The sequence below is a fragment of the Macaca mulatta genome, chromosome X (genome assembly GCF_049350105.2).
Source record: "Macaca mulatta isolate MMU2019108-1 chromosome X, T2T-MMU8v2.0, whole genome shotgun sequence".
In the NCBI taxonomy this organism is placed as follows: Eukaryota; Metazoa; Chordata; class Mammalia; order Primates; family Cercopithecidae; genus Macaca; species Macaca mulatta.
Genome location: NC_133426.1, coordinates 16435923 through 16461651, shown reverse-complemented (window position 1 = coordinate 16461651; position 25729 = coordinate 16435923). Strand labels below are relative to the sequence as shown.

Genomic DNA, 25729 nt, shown 5'->3' with positions numbered 1-25729 from the left:
CCTGGCCTCAAGCAGTCCTCCTGTCTCAGTCTCCCAAAGCACTGGGATTACAAGCATGAGCCACCATGCCTGGCCCACACTTTATAAATACTGACACATCTGTTATATTAACTAAAAGTTATTCATAATCACATTAGAACCAAACAAAAGGAATTAGGGGGAGGGCAGCAGGAAGAGGAGGAACAGGCAAACAGATTTCTTGAGGTATTAAGTTAAAACTTAAGGAAGTAAGCAGAAACTTCCCATGCATTAGGAGACATCTGTCATATTATCAATCACACTATACACTCTAGCAAACTTCACCAACTGTGGGCTCTATTATTCAAGCAAGTTTGTTTCTGACTGAGACTCAGATGCCCTACCTATATACCTGGGGATACCACCTACCTTGCAGAGTTAAGGAGATATTAGAATGCATTCACACCTTAAGTGACTAACACAGTGCATGAAACACAAATGAAATTTGAGGCCTCAAAATTTCTTTTTTTTTTTTTTTTTTTTTTTTGAGACGGAGTCTCGCTGTGTCACCCAGGCTGGAGTGTAGTGGCCCGATCTCGGCTCACTGCAAGCTCCGCCTCCCGGGTTTACGCCATTCTCCTGCCTCAGCCTCCGAGTAGCTGGGACTACAGGCGCCCGCCACCACGCCCGGCTAGTTTTTTGTATTTTTAGTAGAGACGGGGTTTCACCATGTTAGCCAGGATGGTCTCGATCTCCTGACTTCGTGATCCACCCGCCTCGGCCTCCCAAAGTACTGGGATTACAGGCTTGAGCCACCGCGCCCGGCCTCAAAATTTCTTTCCTTTGAAACGTAACTCTGAGAAGTGTAAAACTGTAACAGCATATCTATTTAACAGAAGCCCATTATAGTGAATCTTGTGAAGAATCTCACAAAAGCAGTTTTATGTCATTTGGATTTGATATATACCTCCCTAAATAAAACTTCTCTAAGCAAGACCAATATAAATAACACACAAAGTAACATATAAAACACCTTCCAGGCCAGGCGCGGTGGCTCACTCCTGTAATCCCAGCACTTTGGGAGGCCGAGGCAGGTGGATCACTTGAGGTCAGGAGTTCAAGACCAGCCAGGCCAACATGGTGAAACCCCGTCTCTACTAAAAATACAAAAATTAGCCAGGCCTGGTGGAGCATGCCTGTAATCCCAGCTACTCGGGAGGCTGATGGAGGAGAATCACTTGAACCCGGGAAGTAGAGGTTGCAGTAAGCTGAGATTGCGCCATTGCACCCCTGCCTGGGCGACAGAACAAGACTCCATCTCAAAAACACAAAATAAATTAAAAATAAATAAAACACCTTCCAATAACAATAAATATGGCATAATATGATATGAAAATGTGGCATGAATAGCAGAATATGCTGTATCTGGTTTGTTCTCATTACTGCTTGTCCTATTTGATCCCAGTAAAAGAAAAAAATAAATTTACCAAAGCTTGGTGATACAATTAGAAAACAATGGTGTAAGCAGAAGATCACTTTACTTCTCATTACTTAATCTCTGTACCAGAAGAGTGGAAGTTCATCAAGTTGGCGAATGAGGAGAAAAACAAGATTAATGAAATGGCTTCTTCCTGCCCCCATACTCTTGCCCAACCCTGACCTGATTTCTCCTCATTATGTCTATCACGGAGAGATTCTGGGAAGAGGAGAGAATACAAAGGTTGGAAGATGGATTTACAAAATTAGCACCCTAAATGCAAGAGAAATGAATCTCTTCCATATGTCCTCCCCTCCAAACCATGTAAAATTCTACATGTCCCACACTGTGCCAAATGTGTCCCATTAACTCCTTCTTCACAGTAATCCTCTATGGTAGGGATGAGCATTATCCCCTCTTTACAGATGATGCAACTGAAGCTTAGAAAGATTGAGAAACTTGCCCAAGGTTGCAGAGCTATGGGCGGCAGAAAGCCAGGAGTCCTGACTCCAAAATCCATAGATTTACCCAGTACTACACTACTTATTACTGTAGTATAGATGAAAGAGTATTGGGTTCCAGACTCAGCTTCACCCCTTAGGCAAGTGAGTTAACCTTGTTGAGCAGCTTGTCATCAGCAAATGAGGGCAGTGACAGCTGCCCAGTCTTTTCCACAGCATCTGACTGGTGTTGAAAGAGTTAATGTATGTGCAAATGTGCCATAAAAACTACAGGGCATTATGTAAACGCAAGGTTTTGTTAATTTGGGCCTGGGTACCTTGTATTATTCTTCCACATGGTTTATGGACCTAAAAATTAGTTTAATAGTAGTTAAATAATTTTTAACATTCCCAAGCAAAAATCTAGTAAACAAAAAAAATATATCAACCATAGACATGTGGAAAAGGCAAAACTATGGAGACAGTAAAAAGATCAGGCCAGGTGTGGTGGCTCATACTTATAATCCCAGCACTTCAGGAGGCCAAGGCAGAAGGATCGCCTGAGCCTAGGAGTTCAAGACCAGCCTGGGCAACACAGCAGGACTCCCATCTCAATAAAATTTCAAAAACATAAAATAAGATCAGTGGCTGCCAGTAGTCTAGAGAAAGGGAGAGAGGGATGAATAGGTAGAGCACAAGGGATTTATAGGACTGTGAAACTCTTCTGTGTGATACTGTAATCGTGGATCCATGTCACTACACATTTGTCAAAATGCATAGAATATATAGCACCAGAGTGAACCCTAACGTAAACTATGGACTTAGTCAATAATAATATATCAATATTGGCTCATGAATTTTAACACAAGTATCATACTAATGCAAGATGTAAATAATAGGGGATAAGGGCCGGGCGCAGTGGCTCACGCCTGTAACCTCAGCACTTTCGGAGGCCAAAGCAGGCAGATCACCTGAGGTCGGGAGTTTGAGACTAGCCTGACCAACATGGAGAAACCCCGTCTCTACTAAAAATACAAAAAAATTAGCCAGGCATGCTGGCACATGCCTGTAATCCCAGCTACTCGGGAGGCTGAGGCAGGAGAATTGCTTGAACCTGGGAGTCGGAGATTGTGGTGAGCCGAGATCACACCATTGCACTCCAGCCTGGGCAACAAGAGCAAAACTGCACCTCAAAAATAATAATAATAATAGGGGGAAAGAGGGTATGTGAAAGGGTATATGGAAACTCTGTACTTTCTACTCAATTTTGATGTAAAACTAAAAACCATTCCCCAAAAAATGTCTATTAATTTTTTTTTTTAAATCAACCTTATAAAGCAAATTCTACTTAGGGATTTAGGAAGTAAAAGGAATGAGCCTGGTGTTCTTAAAAATGCCTGACAAACTAGATATTGTGTACTCATCTTTTTAGCCCAATGCTGTTCTATAAAATTTTTATGCAATGATGGAAATATTCCAGATCTGCTCTAATACAGTAGCCACTAGCCACAATGGCTACTGAATACCTGAAACTTGGTTAGTAGGACTGAAGAAAAAAAATTTTAATTTTAATGATAGTTAACAAATTTAGCTACCTGTCACTAGCAGCTACTATCAGCACAGTTTTAGACAACTCCAAGAGACCCCAGTAATGTACTGTAACATTACCTTTAGAAGCAAAAGGTTACCTCAAGAGACCATTCAAATGAATGTAGTTATGAAACAATGCCACAATTAACTGAGCAGGTCACGACTAGGCAAATGGTTAAAGCAACCAGGAACCAAAAAAGCCCATCTCCAATTGTTCCTCACTTCAGGTCCCATGATGTAACTAAATAACGACAAAACAGTCACTTTTCTTTTCATTCTTTCAATATTTTCAAAAAACTCAATTCATTAAACATCATTTCTGCTTCCTGAAAAAAAAGGGTAGAGGTTAAGTTGGAATTAAAGCATATTTTTTCAAGTCAGTGACCCAAAGGAAATTTTAAAAACTAAGGGACATAAAGAAGTAATGTAAAAATGATTTTTTAAAAAATTTTTGGCCAGTTGCAGTGGCTCATGCCTGTAATCCCGCCGCTCTGGAAGTCCGAGGTGGGTGGTTTACTTGAGGCCAGGAGTTCAAGACCAGCCTGGCCAACATGGTGAAACCCTGTTTCTACTAAAAATACAAAAATTAGCTGGGTGTGGTGGCACACACCTGTAATCCCAGCTACTCAGGAGGCTGAGGCACGAGAATCACTGGAACCCAGGAGGTAGAAGATGCAGTGAGCCAAGATCACACCACTGCACTCCAGCCTAGGTAATAGAGTGAGACTCTGACTTAAAAAAAAAAACTTTTTTTTTTTTTTAAGAGACAGGGTCTTACTTTGTGGCCCAGGCTAACCTCCTGCTTCAGCCTCCCGACTAGGTGGTACTACAGGTGCATGCCACCATAGCTGGCTTAAAAATGATTTTTGCAAACACAAGATATTCACCCACTTTGCTAAATGAAAATTCAAAGATTAATATTTTACCATGTATTTCAATGCCATCACTGTCAGTTAGAAATCAAAAGGAAAAAGATGCCCAGAAGAGCATAAGCAAAGAAGAATGGAATATGAGGTACGTAAACAAAAATAAGTACACATACACATGACTATTCCTATCCAGCTGTTAAGCAGAGCTCTGCACCCCAAAGGATCATTACCTCCTATCTTGGTTATTTAAAATGCTAGTTGATTAAACCTCAGTTCCTAATTCAACCTCGGAGTCCTCCTCCCCTGGGGAACCTATGAAATCAAATACTGAGATTGGCACCCCACCCTCAGGGAATAAGTAAAGTGTCCAAAGTGACGTGTTGAATCCCTTACAGGACATTGGTCCACAGCTTCTTTTTCAGTCCTGCAAGCACTGGATCTTTCTCTTAGAATACAAAGAGAGGGAGAGAAAGAAAGAGAGGTAATTGAGAAGTAGTAACACTGTCATGCAAAAACATGAAAATACCTGACCTTAGAAACAGGCCCCAAAAAGCTAATTCTTAACACACTGCTCAGATGTAAACTGGACCTTTGTTCTCCCATTTGAAGTTTATGAATTGCATTAGAAAAATATTATTTCGTAATTTCATACAGGAGTTAAGAGTGTTCAAATACATAATTAAGTAATATTAAATAGCCCTCGGTGATGAAGCAAGACATCCAACAAGCTGAACGTTTCAATATGTTTGCCTGCAAGGAAAAAAAGAGATGGGGTTCCCATCTTCCCAGCCTCAGTCCCCGCAGTTATCCATTCCAGGGCCCCGAAAGCCCTGTACCCCATTCGTTGTGCAATCTTTTTCAAACTCCACCCACTGAGCTCCAGAACAAGTGGAATTATCCCATTCTGAAAGAGGTTTCAATTTTCCTGTATCTAGGGAGGGACTGAAAACTCCTTGATGTGAGTCAAGTAAGGCAAGGGGAACAGTCCGGCCTGTTTCCCAGATTAAGAAAGACCCAAGGCCAGGGTCCGGAAGGCGTTCAAGTTTCCGCTCATCAAATTAAAAAAAAAAACTAATAATAAATGAAAGAAAGAAAAGAGGAAAAAAAAAGGGGAGGGTGGTAAATAGGACTGGGAGGACCAGCTATCACGCGACATCCCAACTCTGCAGGAACCAAAAAAGGTCCTACAGCATCGCATCGCCTCCCCATCCATCCCTGGCCCCACGTGCAGCCAAGCCCGCGGAGCGCCGGGATCTAGGTCCCGGGGGCCGAGCGTCCCGCTCGCACCGGCCCTGCGACGCTCACCCGCTCGCCTGCCCGCCCGCGCAGTGGCGGGGAGCGCAGGGGGGCGGGGGAAGGGGGGCCAAGCACACCCCGGCTCCGGCGCGGTTATCTTACTGCGCAACAGCCTAGCCTGAGCAGCCCGGGGGCACCCCGCAGCGCGCCCTGCGCACCTGCCCGACGCCAGGACGGCAAGTCCACGACCCCTGCGCGCCCCCAGACGGCGGCACTCAGCGCCGGGAGCACGGTGACGGCGGGGACTGGGAGACCGAACGCCTGGCGCCCGGATCCCCGCGGTGCTGGCCGCACGTGGCTGTCACACCTGGCGCACCCCCGCCTCGCACCCCTACCCCCTTAGAACCGCGTGCGCCCCCTGCCCTCCCTCCCGGCTTCCCAGCCGCGAGCCGCCAAACCCCAACCGTCGTCCCTTCCCACCCCATCCATCGCGGTCCCACCCCCCCCACCTGCTCCCACTGTCGTCACCCCCGGGAGGGAAGAGGACCGGATGTTCGTCCCGTGGCTAAAGGTAACCAGGGAGAGAGAAGAGGTGGACCCCGAAAAAGGGAGTCCAAACATCCCCCCGGCCCAGCAACAACGAGGGCGTCCCCCTGACTGACCTTCTGCCGCGGGCTGCGTCGCCGTCCGCCCCGTCCGGCCTCAGTCGCCTCTTCGGCGCCGCCGCCTCTTCCCCGCGCTGCCTCCTCTACCCGCGTCGCCATGAGGTGACGGCAGCAGCCAAACAAGCGGCCCGACAAGGGGCACGGAATCTCGCAGGGCCTGTCGCCCCGCCCCCGAGCCCCCACGACCAATCGCCGCATGCGAGACTTCCCACGTGACCGGAGGAGGTTGGCCCCCGAGGGGACGGAGCGAGATGGGGGTGGGGAGCATTGAATATTGGGCTGGGCTTCTGCAAGACCGAAGGGCAGATAGAGGCCGTGTGAGTCTGCGCGATCGGGACTAGGACTCGGGAGTGGACTACAAGTCCCAGCAGGGCGTGCGGCCACAGCTAGCAGGCTCGGATCGGGATTGGAACAACATAAAGCGGCGTTCTGAGAAGGAGAGAGTGCTGCACCCAGTGTGCTTCGTGTGCAGCCTAGTGGGACTTGCGGTTTCTGGGGGCGATGTCTGGCTACAGGAAGGTATTCGTTATGATCCTTCGGGGAAAGTTTAGAAATATCCCCGTGTTTGAGAAGGAGCACGATCGGCGACACATTCTTGTGTTTTTGTTTTTGTTGCCGTTCTTAGGAATCGGGCGCGAATGATTTGGGGATAAGGGAAAATACTTCGCGACTTTCAAGACGGAAGGCGTATTGGCTCTTAGAATTTGAAGTTTCGTGCTCGGGCACCTGCTCAGAGTCCTGCCCTCCACCAGAGTTGTCACCACGGTTTACTTGTCCCGAGCTCCTGCAGGATAGGTGCCGCATTCTATTCACCTTGGTTGAACCGCCCCGGCTTCTGCACACTTACTTGGCACTTCATTCACGTTGAATGTATCCTGCTTTCTCCCACCCCATTTACTCGTTTCATTACCTCAATTGTTCAACAAACTCGGTTTGCTGAACCGAATTTTTTTTTCTTGATATGATGTTGGGGGAGAGAGGGGAGTTTTCCTCAGGAATATTCCCTATTTCCATCTGATGGAACCAGATCTCCAATGGCCGAGCCTCTGAAAGGCACAGACCGTCATGAAAGCCTGATAGATTGTCTTAAATAATTCATTATGAGGCCGGGCGCGGTGGCTCACTTCTGTAATCCCAGCACTTTGGGGGGCTGAGGCGGGTGTATCACGAGGTCAGGAGTTCCAGACCAGCCTGGCCAACATAATGAAACCCTGTCTCTACTAAAAATACAAAAATGAGCCGGGCATAGTGGTGCGCCCTGTAGTCCCAGCTACTCGGGAGACTGAGACAGGAGAATCGCTTGAACCCGGGAGGCGGAGGTTGCAGTGAGCCGAGATCGCGCCGCTACACTCCAGCCTGGGCAACAGAGCGAGACTCCGTCTCAAAAATAATAATAATAACAATTCATTATGAAAATCTGTGCAAGTCATATCACTTTTTATTAGATTTGAATACAAAACGTTGGTAGCAGGCGGCAAAAATTTAATAACATAGATGAGAGTAAATTTCAATATTGGGGAAATTCCATCCATTGCTTTTAAATATTTCTGTAAGTTTGAAAAAAGTATCGCCGGGCGCGGTGGCTCAAGCCTGTAATCCCAGCACTTTGGGAGGCCGAGACGGGCGGATCACGAGGTCAGGAGATCGAGACCATCCTGGCTAACACGGTGAAACCCCGTCTCTACTAAAAAATACGAAAAACTAGCCGGGCGAGGTGGCGGGCGCCTGTAGTCCCAGCTACTCGGGAGGCTGAGGCAGGAGAATGGCGTAAACCCGGGAGGCGGAGCTTGCAGTGAGCCGAAATCGCACCACTGCACTCCAGCCTGGGTGACAGAGCCAGACTCCGTCTCAAAAAAAAAAAAAAAAAGAGGCCGGGCGCGGTGGCTCAAGCCTGTAATCCCAGCACTTTGGGAGGCCGAGACGGGCGGATCACGAGGTCAGGAGATCGAGACCATCCTGGCTGACACGGTGAAACCCCGTCTCTACTAAAAAATACAAAAAACTAGCCGGGCGAGGTGGCGGGCGCCTGTAATCCCAGCTACTCGGGAGGCTGAGGCAGGAGAATGGCGTGAACCCGGGAGGCGGAGCTTGCAGTGAGCTGAGATCCGGCCACTGCACTCCAGCCTGGGCGGCAGAGCGAGACTCCGTCTCAAAAAAAAAAAAAAAGAGAAAAAAGTATCATTATTTTGTTTCCTGGGCAGAACATCGCAGTCTAGCTTTGCGATTTCAAAACCAAAGCATAGTTTGAGACGTAGGTGACAACTGATAATGAACCGATAACTGGACTCTATAAAACTGATGACCTTAGCCACCATGTCTCATATTCTTAAAGGCAAGTCCCAACAAGATGCAGAATAAATCTATCGGTAATGCAATTCTCCAGGGATCAAGTGGCAAATGCACTGTAGTTAAATAATGGTACAATAGAATGCCACGAAGCCATTAAAACTGATGAACGTTTTTTAAAAATTGATATAGAAGCCCGGGCGCGGTGGCTCAAGCCTGTAATCCCAGCACTTTGGGAGGCCGAGACGGGCGGATCACGAGGTCAGGAGATCGAGACCATCCTGGCTGACACGGTGAAACCCCGTCTCTCCTAAAAAATACAAAAAACTAGCCGGGCGAGGTGGCGGGCGCCTGTAGTCCCAGCTACTCGGGAGGCTGAGGCAGGAGAATGGTCTAAACCCGGGAGGCGGAGCTTGCAGTGAGCTGAGATCCGGCCACTGCACCCCAGCCTGGGCGACAGAGCAAGACTCTGTCTCAAAAAAAAAAAAAAATTGATATAGAAAAAATATTCCATTTATGTAGAATTGCCTCCGAGTGTGTTTTTTGTTTGTTTGTTGAGTCGAGTCTCGCTCTGCCGCCCAGGCTGCAGTTCAGTGGCACGGTCTCTGCTCACTGCAAGCTCCGCCTCCCGAGTTCACGTCATTCTCCTGCCTCAGCCTCCCGAGTAGCTGGGACTACAGGCGCACGCTGCCACGCCCGGCTAATTTTTTTGTATTTTTAGTAGAGACGGGGTTTCACCGTGTTAGCCACGCTCGTCTCGATCTCCTGACCTCGTGATGCGCTCGCCTCGGCCTCCCAAAGTGCTGGGATTACAGGCGTGAGCCACCGCGCCCAGCCAACCTCCAAGTATGTTTATAAAGAGGTTTTTAGAAGGCTCTTTGGGGCTCCGTGCAGTGGCTCATGCCTGTAATCCCAAACACTTTGGGAAGTGGAAGTGGGAGGATCACTTGAGGCCAGGAGTCTGAGACCAGCCTGGGCAACATAGTGAGTGCCCATCTCTACAGAAAATAGAAAAGCTAGCCCAGCCTGGTGGTGGGTGCCTGTAGTCACCACTACTGGGGAGTCTGAGGTGGGAGGAAACTCTTCAGCCCAGGAGTTCAAGATTACAGCAAATTATGATTGTGCCACTCACTCCAGTCTGAGCCACAGAGTGAGATCCTGTCTCAGAAAAAAAAAAAAAAAAAAAGGTGGCTGGGAGCAGTGGCTCACACCTGTAATCCCAGCACTTTGGGACGCCGAGGCTGATGGATTGCCGAAGGTCAGGAGTTCGAGACCAGACTGGCCAACATGGTGAAACCCCGTCTCTACTAAAAATACAAAAATTAGCAGGTCGTGGTGTGGTGATGGGCTTTTCTTTTTTCTTTTCTTTTTTTTTTCCCCAGACGGAGTCTTGCTGTCGCCCAAAGCTGGAGTGCAGTGGCATGATCTCGGCTCACTGCAACCTCCACCTCCCAGGTTCAAACAATTCTCCTGTCTCAGCCTCCCGAGTAGCTTAGTTGCCCATGTTATGCACCCCTAGCATACTGTACTTCCCATACCAGGCCAGTCCCCACTCTTCAAGGCAGTGGCTTGTCTAATTGACTCTTTCCCCCAGCCAGATGGTGAACAAAGTGAGGGCAAGGACTGTACCCATGAGACTCCTGTGTTCCCAGTGCCCAGCAGAATGCCAGGCACAGTTTGCACATGGTAGTTCACGCCTGTAATCTCAGCATTTTGGGAGGCTGAGGCAGACAGATCACTTGAGGTGATCTGTCCAGCCTGGCCAACATGTTGAAACCCACCTCTATCAAAAATACAAAAATTAGCCAGGCGTGGTGGTGGGCACCTGTAATCCCAGCTACTAAGGAGGCTGAGGCAAGAGAATTGCTTGAACCCTGAAGGCAGAGGTTGCCATGAGCCGAGATCGCGCCACTGCACTCCAGCTTGGGCAACAGAGTGAGACTCCACCAAAAAAAAAAAAAGCCAGGCACAGAGAAAGCTCTCCACACATACTTACTGAGAAAAAGAACCCCTGAATAGATAACTGCATTAATAAATCAATTTTCTGAATCTGTTCAGATGAGGACCAAACCTTCAGTTCCCCAAGGTGATATCCTATCCCTTGTTGAAACATCTTGGAGAGTTTTCTGATAGCAATGTCCCTCTGCAACACTGTGTAGACCCTCCAGCAGCCACCGGACCAAGGTCAACCCAGTATAAACTTGGTGGCAATAGAAAGTTTTCATTCATCAGTTAAACAGGAGCACTGTATTAGCCACCGGGCATACCTTGATTTAGAATAAGGGGCACCCAGGCCAACATTGAACATGTATAACACTGAACACGTACAACACTGAACATGTACAACAAACAATAATGTATAAAATGGAGGTATTGCAGGGTAACCTCTTGAGGGTTATTTTCTACTGGTGGTGGGTGGTTTAAGGATGTTTTAAGGTGACATCTGAGCTGTGTCTAAAGGGCAACAGAAGTTAAGTTAGCCACACTATTCTGACTTGTCCACCTCAGAGTACTTTCAAAGAAAGAAAAGCTCCTACTAACTTTTAAATCAGCCAAGAGTATTGTTTCATCAAAAGAGTTGAATTTCATGTTTGTTGCATACTATTGGGGTTGTAGGTAGTGAAAAAGAGTGTTTGCCTCTTCACAGAACAAAGAGCTTATTGTTTAATATGATTACACAATACCATCTTTCTGAGCTAACCCTGATTTTAGTCCTTGTAGGAATTTGGCCAGTTTCTGCATTTGCTATAGATGTCCACATTTCTGGCAGACACTGAAAGATTTAGAAAATGATTGTACTTTATACACAGATCACTCAGGCATACTGATGGCAGGCTATGGAGTGTACTATTAGATTGGCACACACCAGGGTGCCAGCTCTAGCAGAAAGAGGATTTTTAAAATAAAAACTCTTCTCATGTATGAACTATTGGGAGAGAGTATGTGCATTTCGAAAATTCGAATACGTATATTGCATATTTCAGAGTATTGGGATTCATTAATTTTGTTCTGATATACTTCCCCAAGTCTCGCCTATAATTATAAACTTCAAGGACATGGAAACAACGTTCATGTATAGAGACAATGGAAAAGAAAAATACAAAATACAAGTAAGTTTAGGCTTTATTGAAAATCACGGGGCCCGGCGTGGTAGCACATATCTGTAATCCCAGCACTTTGGGAGTTCGAGGCAGGGGGATTGCTTGAGGCCAGGAGTTCAAGACCAGCCTGGGCAACATAGGGAGACCCCATCTCCACAAAAAATAAAAAATTAGCCTTAGCCAAGTGTGGTGGTGCGTACCTGTAGTCACAGCTACTTGGGAGGCTGAGGCAGGAGGATTGTTTGAGCCTGAGAAGTTGAGGCTGCAGTGAGCTGTGATCATGCCAGTGCATTCCAGCCTGGGTGACAGAGTAAGACTCTGTCTCAAAACAAAGCAAATTTTTTTTTTGAGACGGAGTCTTGCTGTGTCACCTAGGCTAGCGTGCAAAGTGAGACCCTGACTCAAAACAATTAAAACTTTTTTTTTTTTTGAGACAGAGTCTCACTCTGTTACCCAGGCTAGAGTGCAGTTGGCATGATCTCGGCTCAATGCAATCCTGGGTTCAAGTGATTCTCTTGCCTCAGCCTCCTGAGTAGCTGGGATTACAGGCACGAGCCACCATGCCCAGCTAATTTTTGTATTTTTAGTAGAAATGGGGTTTCACCGTGTTGGTCAGGCTGGTCTCAAACTCCCGACCTCGTGATCCACTGGCCTCAGCCTCCCGAAGTGCTGGGATCACAGGTGTGAGCCACTGTGCCCAGTCAAACAATTTTTTTTAAGTTGTGTTTTTTGTTGTTGTTTTTTTGGTTTAAGTGACAGAATCTCTCTCTCTCTGTTACCCTGGCTGGAGTGTAGTGGTTTTCATCCTAGCCCACTACAGCCTCGAATTGGGCAACAGAGCAAGACTCTGTCTCAAAAAAAAAGAGAAAAGAAAGGGCCGGGCTCGGTGGTTGACGCCTGTAATCCCAGCGTTTTGGGAGGCCAAGGCGGGTGGATCACCTGAGGTCAGGAGTTCGAGACCAGCCTGGCCAACATGGTGACACCTCATCTCTACTAAGAAAACACAAAAATTAGGCCAGGCACAGTGGCTCATGCCTGTACTCCCAGCACTTTGGGAGGCTGAGGTGGGCAGATCACCTGAGGTTGGGAGTTCGTGACCAGGCTGACCAACATGGAGAAACCCCGTCTCTACTAAAAAATACAAAACTAGCCGACCGTGGTGGCGCATGCCTGTAATTCCAGCTACTTGGGAGGTTGAGGCAGGAGAATCGCTTGAACCTGGGAGGCGGAGGTTGCGGTCAGCCAAGATCGCACAATCACACTCCAGCCTGGGCAATAAGAGCAAAACTCCATCTCAAAAAAACAAAAAATTAACTGGATGTGGGAGCGCGTGCCTGTAATCCCAGCTTCTTGGGAGGCTGAGGCAGGAGAATTGCTTGAACCTGGGAGGCGGAGGTTGCAGTGAACTGAGATCGCGCCACTGCACTCCAGCCTGGACGACAGAGCAAGAATCCAACTCAAGAAAAAGAAAAAAGAAGAGAAGAAAAGAAAAGAGAAGAGAAAAGAAAAGAGAACCATCCTGGGCAACCTGGTGAAACCCCATCTCTACTAAAAATACAAAAAATTAGCCAGGCATAGTGGCGGGCACCTGTAATCTCAGCTACCCGAGAGGCTGAGGCAGGAGAATCCCTTGAACCCAGAAGGTGGAGGTTGCAGTGAGCCGAGATTGTGCCACTGCACTCTATCCTGGGCGACAGAGTGAGACTCAAAAAAAAAAAAAAAAAAAAGAAAGAAAAGAAAGAAATCAACATCCAGTTTACACCACTGTAATTTTGGATTTTTCTGTCACTTGCCATCAAACTGATTCTGAAATCACAGAAAGATATATATAGATTTGCTTCTAGGGAAGAGGGTCTATGCTTTTTCACTCACAGTCACATACACACACACACACACACAGATGCTCACTTCCTCCCATCACCATCCTCTGGAAATGGGTGTTTTCATTTTGTTAATTTAATATCTTAATTTTTTTACATTATTTTCATGTAAATATTATCCACAACCTAGTTGTATAGTATCCTATTAGTAATTTCTTTTTTATGTTTCTTTTTTTGTTTTTTTTAATTGAGATAGGGTCTTGCTCTGTTGCCCAGGCTGGTCTCAAACTCCTGGACTCAAGTGATCCTCCCGCCTCAGTGGGAGCCACGGTGCCCTGCTCCATGTTTCTTTTCTCTTCTATTTTCCTATATCCTGTTTTGCTACAGACAGTTCCAGGGTTACAATTTTTTGATGTTACAATGGTGCCAAAGTGATATGAATTCAGTAGATTGACTTCGAGTACCCATACAACCATTCTGTTTTTCACTTTCAGTACAAGTATTCAATGAAGCACATGAGATATTCAACACTTTATTGTAAAACAGCTTTGTGTTTGATGATTTTGACCAACTGTAGGCTAATGTAAGTATTATGAGCTTGGCCGGGCGTAGTGGCTCATGCCTGTAATCCCAGCACTTTGGGAGGCCAAGGTGGGCGGATCACCTGAGGTCAGAAGTTCGAGACCAACCTGGCTAACATGGTGAAACCTCATCTCTACTAAAATACAAAAATTAGCCGGGCATGGTGGCTGGCACCTGTAATCCCAGCTAGTTGGGAGGCTGAGGCAGGCGAATCGCTCGAACCTGGGAGGTGGAGGTTGCAGTGTGCTGAGATCGTGCCACTGCACTCCAGCCTGCGCGATAGAGCAAGACTCCATCTCAAACAAATAAACAAACAAACGTATTATGAGCTTACATTAAGGTGGGCTAGGCTAAATTATGATGTTTGGTAGATTGTTTTTTTTTTTTTTTTTTTTTTTGAGACAGAGTCTTGCTCTGTCTTACCCAGGCTGGAGTGCAATGGTGTGATCTTGGCTTTGCGCAACCTCTGCCTCCCAGGTTCGAGCAATTCTCCTGTCTCAGCCTCCCGAGTAGCTGGGACTACAGGCATGTGCCACTACACTTTGCTAATTTTGTATTTTTAGTAGAGAAGGGGTTTCACCATGTTGGCCAGGCTGGTCTCGAACTCCTGACCTCAGGTGATCCACCTGCCTTGGCCTCCCAAAGTGCTGGGCTTACAGGCGTGAGCCACCGCACCCAGCCACATTAAGTGTATTAAATGCATTTTCCTCTTATGATATTTTAAACTTCTGATGGGTTTATTGGAACATAACCCCATCATAAGTCAGGGAACATCTGTACTTTGTAGATGATCTCAACTTTGTCTTCTAATACTACTAACGAAGTTTTGATCAATGTCATTATATTTTATTTAATTTTTATTTAATTATTAATTTTTGAGACAAGGTCTTGCTCTGTCACCGAGGCTGAGTGCAGTGGTATGATCATAGCTCACTGCAGCCTTGACCTCCAGGGCTCAAGTTGAGGCAGGAAAATAGGGTCTGGAGGCAGGGACTATAAGGCCGATTCACACTTCAGCTATGACATGAAATATCCTCTCCATAGGGCGTAGGCCAAGTAAATGACTTTGTAACTTTATCCTCTTCATTTACATAGGGCATACCTCAAGTAGAGGGTATTTTTAAACTCCCAAAAATTCTGAAACAGGGCCTTTGAGCTATGCTCAGGCCCACTCGAACACTGTGGAGTGTACTTTCATTTTCAATAAATCCCTTAATTCCTTCCTTGCTTTGTTTGTGCGTTTTGTCTAATTCTTTGTTCAAGACGCCAAGAACCTGGACACTCTTCCCCGGTAACAAAGTGATCCTCCCACCTCAGCCTCCCAAATAGCTGGGACTAGAGGCATGCACCACCATGCCTGGCTAATTTTTATTTATTTATTTATTTGTTTATTTATTTATTTATTTCATTTTATTGGTAGAGACTTGGTGTTACTATGTTGCCCAGGCTGGTCTTGAACTCCTGGGCTCAAAGGATCCTCCCTCCTTGGCCTTCCAAAGTGCTGGGATTACAGGTGTGAGCCACTGCACCCAGCCTGCAGGACAATTCTTTTTTTTTTTGAGATGGAGTTTCACTCTTGTTGCCCAGGCTGGAGTGCAATGGCCTGATCTTGGCTCACTGTAATCTCTGCCTCCCGGGGTCAAGCAATTCTCCTGCCTCAGCCTCCCAAGTAGTTGGGATTACAGGCATGCACCACCACCATGCTTGGCTAATTTTGTATTTTTAGTAGAGACGGGGTTTCACCATGTTGTTCAAGCTGGTCTCGAACTCCTGACATCAGGTGATCCGCCTGCCTTGGCATCCCAAAGTGCTGGGATTACAGGCGTGAGCCACGGTGCCAGGCTGACAATTTTTTTTTTTTTTTTTTTTTTTTTGAGACGGAGTCTCGCTCTGTAGCCCAGGCTGGCCGGATCTCAGCTCACTGCAAGCTCCGCCTCCCGGGTTCACGCCATTCTCTGGCCTCAGCCTCCCAAGTAGCTGGGACTACAGGCGCCCGCCACCTCGCCCGGCTAGTTTTTTTTTTGTATTTCTTAGTAGAGACGGGGTTTCACCGTGTTAGCCAGGATGGTCTCGATCTCCTGACCTCGTGATCCACCCCTCTCGTCCTCCCGAAGTGCTGGGATTACAGCTTGAGCCACCGCGCCCGGCCCAGGCTGACAATTTTTTTTTTTTTTTTTTTTTTTTTTTTTTGAGACGGAGTCATGCTCTGTCGCCCAGGCTGGAGTGCAGTGGCCGGATCTCAGCTCACTGCAAGCTCCGCCTCCCGGGTACACGCCATTCTCCTGCCTCAGCCTCCCAAGTAGCTGGGACTACAGGCGCCCGCCACTTTGCCCGGCTAGTTTTTTGTATTTTTTAGTAGAGACGGGGTTTCACCGTGTTAGCCAGGATGGTCTTGATCTCCTGACCTCGTGATCCGCCCATCTCGGCCTCCCAAAGTGCTGGGATTACAGGCTTGAGCCACCGCGCCCGGCCCAGGCTGACAATTCTTGAAGAGTAAATACCTTTTCCCATCAAAAGGAATCAAGATTCCTCGAAGAATTGCCTGCTTCCAGGTCTGAGGGAAGGAAATGTAAATTATTACCGATTTTTCTTATTTTTTTCTTACTATGTTAAGCACAGAAATTCCCAAAAACATAACCACAAATAGTTTAAAAAAAAAAAAAAAAAAAAAGATGGCCAGGCGCGGGTGGCTCACGTCTGTAATCCCAGCACTTTGGGAGGCCCGGGAGGGTGGATCACCTGAGGTCCAGAGTTCGACACCAGCCTGACCAACATGGAGAAACCTCGTCTCTACTAAAAATACAAAATTAGCCAGGTATGGTGGCACATGCCTGTAATCCCAGCTACTTGGGAGGCTGAGGCAGGAGAATCGCTTGAACCCGGGAGGCAGAGGTTGCGGAGAGCCGAGATCACACCATTGCACTCCAGCCTGGGCGGCAAGAGCAAAACGCCCTCTAAGAAAAAAAAAAAAAAGATATAGCCGCCATTTTGGTGTAAGCCTTCAGTTTTTTTTTTTCTATGCATATGAGGCAGGAGAATAGGGTCTGGAGGCAGGGAACCTAAGGCCAATTCACACTAGCTTCCTAGAACTAAGTCAAAAGGAAAACCCCGACTTTCCACACCTAAATAACAAAAGGATTGGAAGCTACTCCCTTTGCAAATCCCCGGCTCCACACCTTTTCTGTGTGGCAGATGGAAAATTGAAAGCATTTCTGATTGGTTGCTCTCTTCTCTTCTGATTGGTTGCTCCCCTCCCCTCCCCTCCCCCCTCCCCCTCCCCCTCCCCCTCCCCCCTCCCCCCCTCGTCTCTTCCCTCTTCTCTTTCCTCTTTTCGGAAGGAGTCTACCTCTGTGGCCCAGGCTGGAGTGCAGTGGCGCGATCTCCGCTCACTGCAATCTCTGCCTCCCAGGTTCAGGCGATTCTTGTGCCTCAGCCTCTCAAGTAGCTGGAATTACAGGCATGTGCCACCACACCCGGCTAATTTTTGTATTTTTAGTAGAGATGGGGTTTCATCATGTTGGCCAGACTGGTCTCAAACTCCTGCCCTCAGGTGATCCAGCCGCCTTGGCCTCCCAAAGTGCTGGGGTTCCAGGCGTGAGCCACCACGCCTAGCCTGATTGGTTGCTTTCTGTAGCCAATCAGACGTTTGCATAGGAGTGAGTGTAACTTTGTAACTACACTTCATCCTCTGATTGGTTGCTTTCCACAACCAATCAGACTGATTGCAGGCCACTATTTCATTTACATAGGATGTACACCACGTAACCAATGGAAAACCTCTAGAGGGTATTTAAACCCCAGAAAATTCTGGGGCTCTTGAGCTGCTATACTAGGCCTGCTCCTGCCTTGTGGGATGTACTTTTGTTTTCAATAAATCTCTGCTTTTGTTGCTTCATTCTTTCCTTGCTTTGTGCGTTTTGTCCAATTCTTTGTTCAAAACGCCAAGAACCTGGACACCCTCCACCAGTAACACATACGCATGCCCAACACACACATACACGGGCATTTTTGGAAGAAAAAGTGTAATCATATTAAATATTTTTGTAAATTCCCATTTATATTTCATTTAACATTATATTGTGAACCTTCTCTCATGTCAAATGTAGCGCTTTGACGTCATTTTTTAAAGCATTCAAGAAATCCTTTATCCAAAAGAAATCACAGTCAGGGCATTGATGAACAAAACAAATTGGTTCAGTTTCCCAGGTGGACTCTGGACTGGGCCTTTTCCCTGCCTTGCAGGCTGCAGTCATGCTTGGGAGCTACAGCATTAATCTAAAGGGCAATGACTCAGCTTCATTTGCATAACCATGGTGCACTGCATGCAAAACATTTACAAGTTAAAAGCCGTAGGTGTCCTTTAAACCTATTGTTTTGAAGAATGATACTTTTCTTTACACTTTCGCCTGAAAGAACTGCTGTATGTATTTGAGCTGGGCTTAATTTCACCCTCAGTGTACCAGAGGTGGCTGTTACCTGGCAACTGCCTTTCCGAGGTTGCTGCTGTTGCGGTTTTTTCTCTTTAGATTGTTTGAGTTAGTCGCTTTTTTTTTTTTTTTTTAATTTTTATTGTTATTGTTTTATGAGACAGGGTCTTGTTCTGCTATCCACACTGGATTGCAGTGGTGCAAATATGGCTCACAATAGCTTTGGCCTCCTGGGCTCAGGCCATTCTCTTGCCACTGCAGTAAATGCCCAGCTAATCTTTTATTTTTACTTTTTATGTATTTGGTTTTTTTGAGACGGTAGAGTTTGTTGGGGGTTTTTTTGTTTGTTTTATGAGATAGTCTTTGTTGGGTTTTTGTTTGTTTTTTGAGACAGTTGCCCAGTCGCCCAGGCTGGAGTACAGTGGTGCAGTCACAGCTCACTGCAACCTTGACCTCCCAGGCTCAAGTGATCCTCCCACCTCAGCCTCCCGAGTAGCTGGGACTACAAATGCATGCCACCATGCCTGGCAAATTTTTAGTTTTTTTATTAGAGATGGAGTCTCACTATGTTGCTCAGGCTGGTATAGAACTCCTGGGCTTAAGGGATCTGCTAGCCTTGGGCTCCCAAGGTGCTGAGATTATAGGTGTGCCAGGCCCAGTCAGTAGAGTTTTAACTGGGTGTTTTATTGACGTGTGTAATGTTGGGACCTGTCTTCTTCTTTTATGTAGCTGTAGTTTCTTGATTTCTCTTATGCTATGTAATATCTGACTTTTACGGTAGCTGTTTCTTTTAGTTCTACTACATATGTAGTATAGTTATACCTGTATTTGGAGTTTACATAGGTCTTCTCTCCAATCTTGCATTTTCTGTTTAACATTACATTTATGAGATTCATAGATTCACTCACAGCATTGTGCACAGCTGTTTTTTTTTTCGTGTTCTTGGCTCTTCTCTATGGTTATTACATTGTCATTATAATTCCATTCTACTGTTGATGCACATTTGGGTTGGGTGCAGCCTGAGGTCACTAGAACATCACTTTTATTGACAGTTGTGCATGTACCACCTACTAGCACATGCCATATGTTGTTTTTATTTTCCACTTTACTAAGTAATGGTAGTTATTTTCATAAGTGGTTAATACATTTGGTACTCCCCAGGAGAGGAACTGCTTGCTGGGCAAAGAGAAGTACATATTCAACTTTTCATTGAAGTAATGCCAGTTTTGGCTTTCTTCCAAAGAGATTGTGCCAGTATATAGTCGCGCCAATAGCATGTCGATGTTCCTGTTGTTTCACATGCTTACTAACTCTTGATATTTTCAGACTTCTTTTTTTTTTTTTTTTTTTTTTGGAGATGGGGTCTCACTCTGTCGCCCAGGTTGGAGTGCAGTGGCACGATCTCAACTTCCTGCAACCTCTGCCTCCCAGGTTCAAGTGGTTCTCCCACCACAGTCTCCCAAGCAGCTGGGACTACAGGCGCGCACCACCATGCCCAGCTAATTTTTTGTATTTTAGTAGAGATGGGGTTTCATCATGTTGCCCAGGCTGGCCTCGAACTCCTGAGTTCAGGCAGTCTGCCCACCTCAGCCTCCCAAAGTCCTAGGATTGATTACAGGCGTGAGCCACTGAGCCCAGCCTTCAGACTTCTACATTTTTGACTATCTGATGGGTGTAAAATGTATCACTTAAAATATTTGCACACAATTCCATCGTGTGGATGAACAATCATTTGTTCGAATCAAGGTTCTGGTGTATGACATATAGGTAGCTGCCAATTTTTCTGTTGTATACTCAAAGCAGTGCTTGTCTAATTACTTCCTTAGCATGAATTCCAATAGTAGAAATGTTGGGTTAAATGTTCCTCACATTTAACATTTTGATGCTTGTTACCCGACTGCCATTTGGAAAGATTTAACAATTTTACATTCCCATTTACAGTATTTTTATGCTTTTTCCCCATCCCTGTGTCAAAATTAGGTATTAAAAGAAATCTACAAAAATTAGCTGGGCATGGTGGCTGGTGCCTGTAATCCCACTACTCCAGAGGCTGAGGCAGGAGAACCGCTTGAACCCTGGAGGCAGAGGTTGCAGTGAGTGGAGATCGCACCACTGCACTCCAGCCTGGGCGACAGAGCGAGACTCCGTCTCAAAAAAAAAACAAAAAAAACCAAAAAATTCTAAAGGATGCATGTCCTTAATTTTAGAAGTCAAATTACACAAGGCTTTTAAAACAACGGAGACCCCTGACCAGTGCTTCTCTCTCTGTAACTACCAATGGGTTCATTTTACCCACTGCCCAGATAGAGCCGATTTATCAAAACAAGGGAATTGTAATAGAGTTTAATTCACACAGAGCTGGCCGAACAGGAGACCGGAGTTTTATTATTACTGTGAATAGAAAATATCTTGGGCCCCCAAAATCACTAAGCTGAAGGGAAAATTCAAGCTGGGAACTGCTCAGGGCAAACTTGCCTCCCATTCTATTCAAAGCCATCCCGCTGCTCACTGAGATAAATGCATATCCGATTGCCTCCTTTGGAAAAGCTAATCAGAAACTCAATGCAAACCATTGTCTCTCACCTACTTGTGACCTGAAAGCCCTCTCCCTGCTTGGAGTTGTCACCTTTTGATTCCACTTGTCCTGCCTTTCCGGACCAAACCAATGTTCATCTTACATATGTTGATTGGTGTCTCATGTCTCCCTAAAATGTACAAAACCAAGCTGTGCTCTGACCACTTTGGGCACATGTCGTCAGGACCTCCTGAGACTGTATCATGGGCACCCATCCTCAACCTTGGCAAAATAAAATTTCTAAATTAACTGAGGCCTGTCTCAGATTTTTGAGGTTCACTTTACTCAAGTCAGTCTCCCTGAAGATTTGGAAACTGAGGTTTTTAAAGGATAATTTGGTGGGTAGAGGGCTAAGGAGTGGGGAGCGCTGATTGGTCAGGTCAGAGATGAAATCCTAGGGAGTCAGTCGAAGCTGTCCTCTAGCAATGAGTCGGTTCCTGGGTGGGGACCACAACACCAGATGAGCCAGTTTATTGATCTGGGTGGCGCCAGCTAGTCCATTCAGTGCAGGGACTGAAAAATATCTTGAACACCAACCTTAGGTTTTACGGTAGTGGGTAGTGAGGTTATCCCTAGGAGCAATTGAGGAGGTTTAGAATCCTGTGGCCTCTAGCTGCAAGACTCCAGAACCATAATTTATTTTTTAATTTTTATTTATTTATTTTTGAGACAGAGTTTCACTCTTGTTGCCCAGTCTGCAGTGCAATGGCACTACCTCGGCTCGCTGCAACCTCTGCCTCCCAGGTTCAAGCGATTCTCCTGCCTCAGCCTCCTGAGTAGTTGGGATTACAGGCACCCGCCACCACGCCCGGCTAATTTTTGTATTTTTAGTAGAGACGGGGTTTCACCATGTTGGCCAGGCTGGTCTCGAACTCCTGACCTCAGGTGATCCGCCCACCTCAGCCTCCCAAAGTGCTGGGATTACAGGGGTGAGCCACCGTGCCCAAGCTATTTTTCTTTTATTATTATTTTTTTTTACTTTTTTTTTTTTTTTTTGAGACGGAGTCTCGCTCTGTCGCCCAGGCTCGAGTGCAGTGGCGCCATTTCGGCTCACTGCAAGCTCCGCCTCCCGGGTTTACGCCATTCTCCTGCCTCAGCCTCCCAAGTAGCTGGGACTACAGGCGTCCAACACCAAGCCCGGCTAATTTTTTTTGTATATTTAGTAGAGACGGGGTTTCACCGTGTAAGCCAGGATGGTCTCGATCTCCTGACCTAGTGATCCTCCCGCCTCGGCCTCCCAAAGTGCTGGGATTACAGGCATGAGCCACCGCACCCGGCTATTTTTACTTTCTTGGGCTTTCCAGTAAAGACCAGAAAACCTGCTAGATAAATTCTAAAACAGCTGTAACACTAAACCATAATATTGTGGCTAATTTGTTAGTCCTACAAAGGCAGTCTGGTTCCCACGCAAGAATGGGGTTTGTTTCAGGAAAGGGCTGTTATAATTTGTGTCAAAGTTAAATTATAAACTAAGTTCTTCCCAAAGCTAGTTTGGCCTATGCCCAGGAATGAACACAGAAGCAAGATGGAGTCAGTTAGGTCAAATCTACACACTGCCATAACTGTCTCACTGTTATAATTTTTGCAAAGGCCGTTTCACATCCCCAATTCCCACTTCCCAGGAGCCATTTACAACTCTTAGCAGTTTTGTCTGTTTGCATCTATGTCTCATAACAATATGCTTACGCCACTTGCCCTTGATTTTCAGTTGTAGATTGTGCATAGACTGCAAATTGCCCACTCTGATACCAGCTTTTCCTCAGCCTTCAGAGCTATTGCACCTCCAGAATTCCTGAGCCTTTCCAGGCTTCTGAAGCATGAAAGTGTTCTTGTTATCACTTGACTGTTGCTGGCCCTTCTGTTTTTGTCACTATGAATTTACAGCTTTTCTTTTCATTCCTTTATTGTCATTCAGTGGGGTTTGTGGATGGAGTGGCGATAAATGCATATATTTGTGTGAAAACCTAAGATATTGTACATTTCAGAAAACTAAAAAACCAAACCCCACTTTGAAAACAGAACTAAAACAGTATTTATTTTACAAAGGCCTCTAAAAATAGGATGACATTTTAGACACAGGTTGTTAAAAAACGTGCAGTCCAACCCTTTCATTGTACTGTTAAAGAAGCTGAGTGTGTCAGGCTGAGTATTTTCACCAAGTTTCCTGACTTTCCACTCGAATCTCTTTCCCCAGCCCCGTGGTTCTCAATCTTGGCTGCTGTTACAAAGTCTTGGAGAGTTTCAAACAACCCTGTACCCTCAGGGCTACATCCCCCGCCAAATAAATCAGTCTCTCTGCAGGGGAGCCTGGGCATCAGTAGCACCTGGACTTGCCAGGAGGTCCTACTGTGCAGCCATGCTTGAGGATGACTACCTGCTGCCAGGAGATTGACCAGTTTAGCCCCATTTCTAAAAGCATGGTAATGTGGACATCAAGACATCCATCACAAGCTCATTATTATTTGTTTCAGACAGGGTCTGGCTCTGTTGCCCAGGCTGGAGTGCAGTGGCCTGATCACAGCTCACTGCAATCTCCTCCTCCCGGGCTCAAGCCATCCTCCCACCTCAGCCTCCCGAATAGCTGGGATTCCAGGTGCCCGCCATGACGCCTGGTTATTTTTTTTTTTTTAAATAGAGACGGGCTTTCACCCTGTTGCCCAGGCTGGTCTCTAACTCCTGAGTTCAAGTGATCTGCCCACCTTGGTCTCCGAAAGTGTTGGGATTACAGGCGTGAGCCTCTGTGCCTGGCCTATTTTTATTAATTACCTTTGTGTGTTATCCAGATTTTTTTTTTTTTTTGAGATGGAGTCTCGCACTGTCACCCAGGCTGTAGTGTAACGGCATGATGTCGGCTCACTGCAACCTCTGCCTCCCGGGTTCACGCGATTCTCCTGCCTAAGCCTCCCGAGTAGCTGGAATTACAGGAGCACACCACCGCACCCGGCTAATTTTTTGTATTTTTAGTAGAGATGGGGTTTCACTATGTTGGCCAGACTGGTCTCAAACTCCTGACCTTGTGATCCGCCCACCTTGGCCTCCCAAAGTGCTGAGATTACAGGCGTGAGCCACCACACCCGGCCCCAGATTTAAAATAGTATCTATTTTCATGCCTCAATTTCACAAGCATGTATTCTGTTAATCCAATTAACAATGAACACTCAACAATTTTGTTAGTGGCATCAATATGGTGTTCTTGTGCCACAGTCCTTTGATAGTGGCATATTATTTAGCTCAGTTCTCACATGCCACTTATACCCTAAAGCAAATCTCCATGAAACAGTTTAAAATTGCTGAGTGATGTAGTCATTTTGCTATATCAGGATGTTTTCATTGTCTAAGTGCAGTAATGGCAGAGAACATTACGCACTTTATGGCTACTATGCTGATTATAGCTGGACACTGGATACTGTAGGAGTAGTTACTCGAAACCTCCATTATGATGAATTGATCTATTATCTCTATTTATTAGGTCATAGGAGCTGGTTAACGTCGCTGAGTTTTAGCTCTGGCCAGCAAAAAGCACAGTCACTGTTTATTATGGTTAGCAGGGAAGAACAAGAAAAATCACTACGGGCCGGGCGCGGTGGCTCAAGCCTGTAATCCCAGCACTTTGGGAGGCCGAGACGGGTGGATCACGAGGTCAGGAGATCGAGACCATCCTGGTTAACATGGTGAAACCCCGTCTCTACTAAAAAATACAAAAAACTAGCCGGGCGAGGTGGCGGACGCCTGTAGTCCCAGCTACTCGGGAGGCTGAGGCAGGAGAATGGCGTGAACCCGGGAGGCGGAGCTTGCAGTGAGCTGAGATCCGGCCACTGCACTCCAGCCTGGGTGACAGCGCGAGACTCCGTCTCAAAAAAAAAAAAAAAAAGAAAAATCACTACGTATTATCACTCCTTGGGGGCGGGTGGCAGTGAAGGAAAAATCCCACAACAGCCTTGGAATACCAGAGCTACTGACTGTGGGTTAGAATGGTCTTTCATTATGGGCCGGGCGCGGTGGCTCAAGCCTGTAATCCCAGCACTTTGGGAGGCCGAGATGGGCGGATCACGAGGTCAGGAGATCGAGAACATCCTGGCTAACACGGTGAAACCCCGTCTCTACTAAAAATACAAAAAACTAGCCGGGCGAGGTGGCGGGCGCCTGTAGTCCCAGCTACTCGGGAGGCTGAGGCAGGAGAATGGCGTGAACCCGGGAGGCGGAGCTTGCAGTGAGCTGAGATCCGGCCACTGCACTCCAGCCTGGGCGACAGAGTGAGACTCCGTCTCAAAAAAAAAAAAAAAAAAAAAAAAAAGGTCTTTCATTATGAAGGACAACCCATTGAATTTGAGAAGTCTACAGTGAAAGTAAAATGTGTTCTTAAAATGCAATACTATCTCGAGGCAGTTTTAATTCTAACAATAGGAGCCTACATACCAGATGGCTTTGAAATATTTACAGGTCCTCTTTATCTGAAATTTTAGTTACCCAGGAACAACCATTATAACTTATACCTTGCCACTAAAAGTAAGGTTTATTTATTCAGAAAAAAAGGGTAATACAATTTTTCATTTTGAAATAAATCAGGATGCATTGAATAAATGCTGTTTTAAAAGCCATACTTTCAACAACTGAAATCATAGATGGCTTTATCTAAGTAAATCCCTTAGTGTGAAGACCAGATAAATCATTTGATGATTTGTGAGAAGTATGTAACTGCATGT

The 25729-nt window shown here is 46.2% G+C and overlaps 1 protein-coding gene and 1 non-coding gene across 3 annotated transcripts in view; both read right to left on the bottom strand.

The window, feature by feature from the left end:
• TXLNG (taxilin gamma) overlaps window positions 1-6360 on the bottom strand; it is a 56730-nt gene extending 50370 nt beyond the window's left edge. For both annotated transcript variants that reach the window (XM_028842169.2, XM_015127003.3), the window contains exon 1: window positions 6233-6360. In XM_028842169.2, coding sequence (XP_028698002.1) covers window positions 6233-6334 — 102 coding nt within the window. In that variant the 5' untranslated portion in view covers window positions 6335-6360. The remainder of the gene's footprint in view (window positions 1-6232) is intronic.
• A 15957-nt stretch (window positions 6361-22317) lies between these two features.
• LOC114675206 (U7 small nuclear RNA) lies at window positions 22318-22379 on the bottom strand. The gene has a single exon (XR_003726296.1). It is a non-coding gene; the product is annotated as a U7 small nuclear RNA (small nuclear RNA).
• Window positions 22380-25729: the final 3350 nt, after the last annotated feature.